General features: G+C 36.9%; 1 protein-coding gene across 5 annotated transcripts in view; it reads left to right on the top strand.

Annotated features, from left to right (window-relative positions):
* KIAA1328 (KIAA1328 ortholog) overlaps positions 1-11,147 on the top strand; it is a 495,571-nt gene that overhangs the window by 3,362 nt on the left and 481,062 nt on the right. For 2 of the 5 annotated variants that reach the window (XM_020985707.1, XM_020985709.1), the window contains exon 2: positions 2,878-3,008. In XM_020985707.1, coding sequence (XP_020841366.1) covers positions 2,967-3,008 — 42 coding nt within the window. In that variant the 5' untranslated portion in view covers positions 2,878-2,966. Of the gene's footprint in view, positions 1-503; positions 540-2,877; positions 3,009-8,090; positions 8,289-11,147 lie in introns of those variants that run through there. The other 3 variants (XM_020985706.2, XM_020985705.2, XM_020985710.2) reach the window with 3 other exon arrangements.

Genomic DNA, 11,147 nt, shown 5'->3' with positions numbered 1-11,147 from the left:
TGTACTTCACAGTTGAAGGCCATTTTGAAATTATGTGGTTTTTCTTTTGCCTAAAATAACTTGCCAAGTGTTCCTAAACATGAAAAAGACAAAACACTTGCTTAACTCCTCACTCAGAAATGGAAAGTGACCTCTTTAATTGAAAAGCTAGGGCAAAACCTAAAAATAGATTTCATAGTGTAACTTTTCTCATAAATTTTCAGCCATAGTAATACAAGAAGTTGAAATTAGAGATGTAGTGATATGTCAAACTGCCTTCAAAGCAGTTTTACAAAGCAATTTAGATGACAGCTATGTCTATACAAAGAAAGATTCATTTTCTTAGGAATCTCAGTTTTACTAAAGCACTCAATTCAGTTTTCTGAATAGCTTATTTTCTAGTTCTTTGAAAAGCTGTTTGTACATTTCAAGGTTAAAGGAAATTGTAAGCTATGTCAGAAACATGGGGCAAGAGCAGTGTTTGGATTATTTATTTATTTTCCCCTTAATGTTCTCATGTACAGTTTCTGATGAGGAACATGCAGTGCTACATATTTCAGGTATGATTTTTTATGTGAATGCAATAGAGCTGGGGGGTGGGGTAAGGCTTATTTGGGGAAAAAAGACAGAACTTTTTTTCAGCTACAGTTAAATTAACTAGTAAGTGCTGATTAAGCTACCACTGTGTGTTATGTCCTGTAGTCCCTACCAGAATTGAGCTTACATTTTATTGGAGTTGTACAATATGATTTCTTATTAGTATATACAAGATAAATACAAAATCTATAGTGATTGGGGATGGGGAGACACTAACAATTTAATGAACCAGGAAAGGCCTCTTGGAGTTCAGTTGACTGAACCAAAGAAGAGCATCAGAACCTGAACTTTGCTTCTTTTGAACAGTTGCCCTGGGATTAGTTGATGTTCTTCTTATTTTCTTAAGCACTTTCTCTTTTTGTTTTGTTGATTGATCTATTTAGAAATATATCTAGTCAGCTAGCATTTAAGTGCCTACTCTGTGGGAAATACACTGTGCTAAATGCTGGGAATACAAAAAGAGGGCAAAAAATAGTCTCTCTTCTCAAGGAGTTCACATTCTAATGAGGAGATAATATCTAAACAACCATATACAAACAAGATATATACAGGATAAATAGGGAGTATTCTCAGAGGGAAAGGGCTAATGTTAAGGAGGGCTATGAAAGACTTATAGAGGAGGATTTGAACTGAGACTTGAAGAAAGCTAGTGAAGCCAAGAGGCAGAGATGAGGAGGGAGAGAATTCCAGGCATGGAGGACAGCCAGTGAAACTGTCCAGAGTTGGGAAAATAGCAGAGGTAGGGAAGGGAACGAGCATTTACATAATGATTATTATATAAGAGCTTGGCACTTACAAATGTTATCTCATTTGATTCTCATAACAGCCCTGTGAGATAAATACTGTTAGAATTTTCATTTTACAGTTGAGGAAACTTAGGTAGACAGATTGAAATGACTTGCCCAGGGTCACATAGCTATTAAGTGTCTGAGGCAGGATTTGAACTCAAGTCTTCCTGACTCTAGGCCCAGCACTCTATCTACAATGCCACCCTGCAATTTTTTTGTGCGAGGGACAGCAAGGAGGCCAGTGTCACTAGATTGTAGAGTAGGTGAAGGGGAATAAGATGTGAGAAAATTGGAAGGGTAGGAAGGACTTTGAAAGCCAAGCAAAGGATTTTGTATTTGATCCTAGAATAATTGAGAATCTTTGGAGTTTGTCAAATACGGGGAACGATATGGTCAGGTCTGCATTTTAGGAAGCTGAGTGGAGAATGGATTGGAGTGGGCAGATAATTGAGGCAGAGAGACCAACTTGCAGGCTGTTTTAATTGTCCAGGTTGGAAGTGATAAGATCCTCTGCCACTGAAGTGATTACATCAGAGGAGAGAAGGGGGCAGATACAAGGGATGCTACGGAGGTGGAAATGACAAGATTTTACTTCTAATTAGATATGGGGGGAAGAGTGAGAGTGAGAAGTCGAGAATGACCTCTAGGTTTCAAGCCTTGGTGTGTGAGAGGCTGTAAGTACCGTAGACAGTAATGCAGATGTTAGGAAGAGGGGAGGGTTTTGGGGAAAACATAAAATCTCTTAAGAAAAATTTCTTCCTCCTTAAAAAGTAAAGTACCCTTACAGCTTATTATTATTATCATTGGTGGGGGGTGTACTTCCTACTAATGTGAATAATAGAAATAATCCACAGATATTATCAATGTCAGAATGTTAGTTACTAGAGTTAGGTTGAACTATGACAATATTTTTTATATTTTTTTAAAAGATATATTAAAGACTATATTTACTAGGTAACTTGGTATTATAGGAAAAGCACTGACTTTAGAATCACAGGACCTAGGTTCAAATCCTGTCTCACTTAGTACTTGTATCACTTTAGGTAAGTCATTTAACTTCCCTCAGCCTCAGTTTCATCATCTGTAAAGAGAGGAGGTTGGCCTCTTCTAACTCTTAAGTCAGTGCTTTTATAATTTAATGAGTTTTATTTAATTGATAACTGTTGTAATAGAAGCCTTGTTGATTTGAAATACAGGCTCAAATGTCGTGTGTGTGTGTGTGTGTGTGTGTGTGTGTGTGTGTGTGTGTGTGTGGCAATTGGGGTTAAGTGACTTGCCCAGGGTCACATAGCTAGTAAGTGTCAAGTGTCTGAGGCCAGGATTTGAACTCTAGGCTCAAATGTCTTAAGGATTTGTAGGACACTGACAGAATTTGATGTTAGTGTTTATATTTTACCTGCAAGCTTCTCATTTTAGTTCACATCAGATATAAGATATTAAGAAAAATGTTGTTAGGATGGGAATCTTAGTACTGAGAATACTGTCTTCTGAAATTGTGTTTGAATTTCTGCAGCAGGAAATAGTAGAGTGAAACACAAGTCGAAAACTTCCAAAGCTGATGTTAAACTAAAGGCTTCTAAGGCAGCTGATCCTTCTATCGCCATGGATCCTTTCAAAGGTGCAGGAGACTCAGCATGTAAAGAGGTTAGTAGAATTTCTTGTTTTTACTTAGTATTTTAGGCCTGGAAAAAGGTATGTAAGGCTTCCCAGTGGCCAAAGTCATGCAGCTAAATGAACCCTTGAGAGTCCAACAAAGCTACCTTGTTTGAGTGGATGACAGGCCATAGGGAATGCCACATTGTCAGACCAGGTCCCTCTTCATACTCATATAGGAAATTGCTTGTGTTGTTTAAGGTATACAGGAAAACATTCCAAGACCTCCTTCAAAACACATTTCGTTTTTGGATGTATATTGTCCTAGATTTGGAGGATGTGGGTATTTGTAGTTTATATAAGAATTATATTATGTAGGACTATCAGTCATCATTACTGCCCTGTGAGATTTGAAGTCTAGGCTCAGGACACTCTTAATCTCTTGTTTGCTGTATGTAATAAAGGCAGCATGGGATAGTAGATAGAGTGCTGGTCCAGGAATCAGGAAGATCTGGGTTCACATCTTGCAGTGTGTCTATATTTGTTGAAGATTTCTGAGATTACTGTGGGCTAAGTTATAATATATAATAAATGTATATGAGACCTTAAGATTTAATTTGTGTGCATTAAAAATCTCTGCAGAAAAAAAAAGTTCAAACTGAGTTTTCAATCTTATTTTCCCTTTATAAGGTACCTAAGCTAAAGATCTGCCCATTAACAAGTAATAAATGTTATTAAAAATTACATGTACATTAAAAAAGACTAGACTCTGTTAAAGTGAATTTATAGGATATAGATTTGAAGCCTTAGACATGAACTAGTCCAACTCCCCACCCCCCCATCTTTGTAGTTGTTTGTTTTACAAATGAGGAAACCATAGGAGGTTACATTTATTTGACCAAGGTCATACAGATAATAAAAGATCTGTGACTAAAATCTAGATCTTCTGACTCTAAAACCCAGTGTACTTTCTCTTTCTTATGTCATTCTTTTTTTAAGCCCTTCATTTACTTGGTTGGGGGGGATGGCTCTTGGGGTAGGTCTGTGACATTCCGTGTCAGTGTGCAAGGACCTGTAATTTCATTAGTGTAGGAATTCCTTCAACCAGCTGAGATCATAATAAAATTTAGTAAGTAAGTTTTTATGGGCAGCTAGGTGGCATAGTGGGATAGATTGCTGATCTGGAGTCAGGTCAGGAATACTCATCCTCCTGAGTTCATATCTGGTCTCAGATACTTCTAGCTGTGTGACCCTGGGTAAGTCACTTAATTTTGCCTCAATTTCCTCATCTGTAAAATGAGCTGGAGAAGGTAATGGCAACACTCCAGTATCTTTGTCCAAGATAACCAATTGCAGAGAAGATTCTGACTTGCTCTGGTAGAAAGAATTTCCTTACCCTGGGAGTTCTCTTCTGGTGAAATCACAAGTTTAGTCCCTATCCACATTTTACATGTGAGGAACTTGAGTTAGTCCTTTTATTACTAGGTGATTGATTCGCTATTTCATACCTCCCAAAAGTTATTCTTAACTTTTTCTTCCTTTATTGACTCCTGCCTCATAACTCCCTCTCTTGTTTTCTTTCAGTTGAGAGCCTTGCATTTTACTTTACTGAAAAAAATTGAGGTTGTTCATTTTGAACTCTCACATTTGCTTTACATTAAAACCTTTTAACATCATCTCCTACTCTTTCCTCCTTTTTTCCCAGCTCTGAGGAAGAAGTGTCCTCTTCTTTTGCCAACTTCAGCATCTCTACATGTGCATTTGATTCTTCCCCATTCTTCACTAGACCCTGCTGTCTTCAGGCTCTCATCCCCTATCTTTCTTCCCTTTCTCAATCAAATTCCTTGAAAAAGCTGTCTCTGCTGCTTGTCTCTAAGTTCCTCTTCCCTCACTCAACTATTTGCAGTGAGGCTAATGGCCTCATCAGCCAGCTGAAACTTCTCTTTTCCAAGTTACTAGTGATCTCTTAATTGCCAAATCTGATGGTCTTTTCTGCAGTCGAGTCCTTCTGAAACTATCTGTTTTTGACTCTGTTGACTAGAGGATGTACTGAACTAGAGGCTGGGAGACCAACTAGGAGTCTGTTGCAAGAATTTGGGTAAGAGCCTGAACTAGAGTAGGGTCTGTGTGAGTGGAGAGAAGTAATCGGAAGCAAGAAGTTTTGCAATTTATTTAATATGTGAGGTAAAGGAAAGTAAAGAGTCTAGGGTAGAGGTTCCCAAACTTATTTGGCTTATTTGGCCTTAAAAAAAATTACTCAGTGTCCTCTGAAATCTACCTTTTCTTTTAACCCTTTAACTTTTTTTTGAAGTTTGTATCATTTCAAAAAAAATATGAAATTTTTAAAAATGGCATCTTAAATTTAATAATTTATTGTAAATTTGTGGTTTTTTGCCTGCATTTTTTTGTGATGCAGTATTGCATCATGTAACTATATAGCTTCATGTTGTAAACAAGTCATTACAGGCACATATTCCTGCCAATACATGCTGGACTTCCCAGTAATTCGAGATATGCTCACCTGCTAACACTTGCTTGTTAAGAACTATCGATGGACTTGACCGTTGATCAGTTATAACTTGCATTTTGTGTTTTTACTTGGGAAATAATGTAATCACCAGGACTTTTAACTCTGTTACACAACAGATGAAACGTGTACAAATGATTTTTCGAAATTTTCTTCTCTTCTTTCCTTATGCTTCCACTGCCCTCTTATTTTTATTCAATGCCCCCCAATTGCACCCGAGGCTACTACTGTCCCCCTGGAATATTCCAGTCCCCCCGAGGGGGGTGGTATCATCCATTTTGGGAACCTGTGGGGATGATGTCAAGATTATGAACCCTGATGGATGGAAACATGGAAGTTGGAAAGGAAGGAGGAAAGACAAGAAACCCAGCTTTGGACATGTGTTTACTTTATGATGTCTTTAGGACATCCAGTCTGAAACACACAAAAGGTGATTTGTGATGTAGAAGTGAAGGTCAGGGGAGAGACTGGGCTGGATAGGTAGATCTAGTTCAGTACATTCTCTATGCAGTTGCATATGCATATGCAGTGAATCTGACCCTGTTACTTTCCAACTCCCTGTTGTCTTTAGGACAAAGTACAAATTTCTCTGTTTAGCTTTTAAAGCCCTATACAGCTGGGCTCCAATTCATTTTCCCAGCTTGAATGGTACTCCCTCTCCTCTACTTTTTGATCTCTCTAAACCTACCTTCTTCCTGTTCTTCACGTACAACTCCATTTCCTGGCTGTCTCCCCTGCCTGGAATGAACCTCTACTTTAGAGGGTCCCACTTTTCCTTTAAGATAAATCTCAATCACTGTCTAATACATTGTCTTTTCTTCTCCCCCCAACTGCTATTTCCCTCCCTCACAAACAGCTTTGTCTGTATTTATATTTTTTTACTTTCTAGTCTATATGGGCATATTTGTATATATGCATGTACATACACACATATATATATTATATATATATATAATATGTGAACATATTTTTAAAAATGTACTTTTTATTTCCCTCTGTAGAATGTAAGCTTATGATTAGGGATTGTTTGATTCTTTGTACTTGTATTTTCAGTGCCTAGCACATAGTAAGTGCTTAATAAAAATTTGTTGCTTAATCAGTTGATTTGTGGTAGCAGTGGAATAGAAAGAAGAAAACACTTTGGAGAGACACTTTGGAGGTAGAATTGGGAAAATTTAACAATTTATTTGTGTCTGAGAAGAGAGGGGCCTTTAGAAATAATTTAATTTTGTTGATGATGAAACTAGGAGAGGGAAGGACTCAACATTAGCATTTTTAGCATTAAGCATTGGGTGAATGGTGGTGCCATTGACAGAAACAGGAAAATTAGAAGTAGTAGGTTTTGGAGAAAACATAAATTTACTTTTGAATTTTTAGAGAATTTTCTTTGTCCCTGCACTGTAATCTTGAACTACATGAGCTGTAGAAATGGTGCTTGTCTTATGCTACTTTCACTATTATTTAATATTTTTCTATGTATCTCTAGTTTCTTGAAGTCTACAACATATGCTTAACTTCTTTATATTTACCATCTCTAGCACAGAGCCTTACAGACAGTAGGTACTCATTAGATACTTGTTTATGATGGTGATTCATTTGTCTAATATTGGCCTAAACTGTTGATGTGGAGTATAAAACAAAATACAGGACATTTCTAACTCCTTATCATAAGGTCAAGTTTGATTTATCACAAAATGGAAGGTAGTTCTTGCATATATTTTTTGTTATTTTAAATGTTCAGCTACTGCTGAACATTTGTTGTAATACTTGTTAAAACTGTTGAGTTTTTTTTCCCTAAAATTGCTCTTAAATTTGAGAATCATTCTTATTTTTCCTTGACTTGTCCAGGCCCCTGTCCCAGGATTTTGCAACTTTTTGGTTCTGGGAATGTACTGTTCTCTAGCTCAGGAAAGAAGAAAAGCTTCTTTCGATTTGCTCTACCTCTCCCTGCTGTTAGTATTCTCTAAAAATCTCATTATACTTTAAATCACTCTCCTAATATACTTCTTCAGTACTCAAGGCAGCTGGCTTTGGTCTGTGTGCATGTTCCTCTCATTGATGCAGATCCCACCCCCATATACACATGCATGCCTCTTCATGAGTTCTTGTGGATGAAAAAATTGACTGGTGGTCAAACCCCTAGAGATGAGCTTCTCTGTGCTTCAGGAGACCTACGTTCCATTGTGGGGCCCAAATTTGCAGTTTTCTAGCTTAGTTCTGCAGGTTTGAAAACTTGTTGTTAACTGGTTACCTTCCTGATATGATGATGTAGTAGAAAAGGCCTGTAGTAGAAACTATCAGTGTCCATTGGGTTTAAGAATTGTCAGGAAATGCTATAGTTGCCCAAATCTAGAAGCTATTCATCAAAATTGTGAGTGGCCTCATTAGTTTATTTAATATTTCATGTTTATTTAAAGTCCAATTTTTATTAATTGTCTTTCCCTGCTTTTTACAAAAATCCTCCTCCTTTCAGGTAGGGAAGGCCTGTTACCAACAACAGGGCCAGGCCCAGGCTTTGTTTGCAGTAAAAACCCTGAGTGATGGAACTCTAGAACCCCAGTGTCATAGAATGTTAGAGCTAGGGGAGCTCCTATTCCTTGTTTTGGCACCTTTATTTTGCAGCTGAAGAAATCAAGGCTCAAAGAGGTGACTTGATGGGGCTGGCTAGAAGTGATCAAGATGACATGTTGTGTTACATATAATGATTCAGAACAATAAAAAGATTTAACTTTTAGGGAAGATATTATCCTGCTCATTGGATAGAGAAGGAACTTGAGATATTGCACAGTGAAGTGACTTGTCAGGTGAGGCAACTCTGTAAATTAGTGGCAGAACTGATAACAAAACTCTGGTCTTCTGACTGATTTTAGTGTTCTTTAAACTCTACAACTCTGCTTTGACTTTTTTTTATGTGTTATAGTTTTGCTTTATTTTGATCTTAGGATGTCTTTGATTTTGGATTCTTGTTGACAGCCTGCTATAAGGAGTTTAAATGATATCCACCTAGCCAAATGTAGACACTTTTGAACACAAAACATTTTTCTGTTATCTAGGTTCTTGAGGAAAACTGTCATCATCCCACAGTCTGTCCTGAGATAAGCATTCATTTCCCTTATTTCCTGCTTGCTTTTAATGCACCTAAGATGGAGATGATGTTAATATAGGAAGTTAGTATAGAGAAGTTCAGAATCTGATTAATTAGTTCAGATTTTAACTTTAAATTATTAACGTAATAGAGAAAATGACAGTGCTTTTTTAATGTCTGAAAATATGGAAACAAAACTGAGCAAATATTCCTTTAAACTGAAATGAAAACTTTAAGAATCTAGGGCAGGTATCAGCAGAACAAACTGTTCAAAGGATACTAAAAAAGGGGGAAAGATTGCTGCAATTTTTCTAAGTTAGAGGTCTTGTGATAATACTACAATAGTTGGAGAAGAGAGGGTTGAGGACAAAATCATTTAAGTTTGTCTATTTTGGTCTATTTGTAAGTAAAACATGCTTTTTTGATTGGATTGACTGGTTAGTTGAATGATCAGGTCATTAGGGTTTTTTGAGGGGATATTGTTTGAACATACCCATTTTCATCGAGGTTCTTTTTTTTTTGCTTTTTGGTGAGGCAGTTGGGGTTAAGTGACTTGCCCAGGGTAACACCACAGCTAGTTTCATCCAGGTTCTTAAAAATCCTCTTCTCAACTTAATTGATATCAGATAGATGGGATTAAGGAGAAAAAAGATGGGAAAATATTTAAAAAGACAAGAAATTGTTTTGAAAAACATAGTAAGATTGTAAGATCATAGACTCACAGCCAAAGGCTCTTGAAGGTCATCTACACATGAGGATAAAAGAATCTCAGAGAAGTTGAGTGACTTGGCCAAGATCACATAGGTAGTAATTGGCAGAGTCAGGATTTAAACTTGAGTCCTCTACCTCCAAATCCGGTGACCTTTTCATGGTATCATGCTTCTCTTTGTGTTGTTTGTTGGAAATCTAGAGATTTCCCAAAAGGAAATAAATGAAAGCTTAAGAGAAGAAGAGACTAGGTAAGGTTGATTTTGGTTTAATCAGTGAATGTATTTGTATTTATCATTTGGCACACATGTATATGTATATGTTATATAATGTATTAGCTACTAGTATGGTAGAAAGAACTTTGGATTAGGAATAACTCTGAGGGGCAGCTAGATGGCACAGTGGATAGAGCTCTGGCCTTGGATTCAAGGGATCTGAGTTCAAATCCTGCCTCAGCCACTTGACACTTACTAGTTGTGTGACCCTGGGCAAGTTGCTTAAACCTGATTGCCTCACCAAAAAGCAAAAAAAAAGGAATAACTCTGATTTCTTTAATTAACTATTAGTGTGACTTTGAACAAATAACTTAAGTACTCTTTGGATCTCAGTTTCCTCCTCTGTAATTGAAGAGAATTGAATTAGATAATGTCTGAGATTCCTTCTTCCTCCAAAATTCTATGATTTACTGATTAATGAACCCAAAATAAGATACAACCTCTAGCCTCAAAGACCTTTTAGTCTCATAAACATGTATTCAGTTCAATAAATATTTATAAGGCACTGTGCTAGTCCCTGGCAAAAATGAAATGATCCCTGTCCAAAGCAGCTTATACCATTAGGGAGAACAGGATTTCATTAGTGTAGGATGAATGTGGTAATTTGGAATATAAAATTTGGGGCTCACATGCCTACTTTGAGTACTTTATATGTTATGATTATTGTGGGGATTTTTAAACGTAAGGTGGGAAAAGCTTTTATAGGTTGCCTACCTGAGCTACAGTCTTAGACACAAGTCTGCTGAAAGGACCATCTCCTATGAGATATTATTTTGCCTGTGCTGGTTAGAGACTTCTGAGTAGGTTAATAAAGTTTATCTTCCATTAGTTATTACCAGCATTTTGAATTATTCTGTGGAGTTGGTCTGACTCCTAATAAACACGGGGCACCACTCCTTCTTGAGAGTTCTAAGGAAAGAAAACATCCAACTGTGATAAAAAAGGAGTCCTGGAAGGGAAGGGACCTTAGAAATTGTCTAGTCTAGCTGCCTTGTTTTGAGAATGAGGAAACCAAGTTCCAGAAGGGATAAGTGACTTGCCTATGGCCATATAAGTAGCTGGTAAGTTTCTGAAGAGGAATTTGAACCCAAGCCTTTATAATTGTGAGTCTAGCACTCTACTGCAAAATGCATTTTGATAGATGCCGGCTCTTACTGATTCAATAAGCCAAATTCATTAGCTTCCACTCTGGTAGATAGTACCTTCTGAAATTCTGAAACTTTTAGGGTCATTACATTGAGAACCACCTCACATGTATTCTTTTACAGTGTATAGAATATCAAATATCTACTTGAAAAAGCTTTAAAAAATTTAACATGTTTCACCTGCAGTCTGAAACATAAAGTGCTTCCAGAGGACTTATTTTCAATTTAGGTAAAATCAAAAGGCTGTGAAAAGAGCCATAATGTAGCCTAGAGAGTAGAATACTATCTCTGCATTTCCCAAGGTGAGATGATCAGGAAGCTATGGATTTCAAAAGGTTTCTTAAGTGCTTTGACTTCTTTTGAGGGAAGTTTTCTATAGTAATAAAATGTTATTATTATTACATTATTAAAATTATATTATTATTAAGGCCATTTTAATAGTTAGCTACT

The sequence above is a fragment of the Phascolarctos cinereus genome, unplaced genomic scaffold, assembly GCF_003287225.1.
Source record: "Phascolarctos cinereus isolate Bilbo 61053 unplaced genomic scaffold, phaCin_HiC Scaffold_4;HRSCAF=312, whole genome shotgun sequence".
Taxonomy (NCBI): domain Eukaryota; kingdom Metazoa; phylum Chordata; class Mammalia; order Diprotodontia; family Phascolarctidae; genus Phascolarctos; species Phascolarctos cinereus.
Note: the sequence above shows the minus strand (reverse complement) of the source record. Positions and strands in the feature narration are given on the sequence as shown.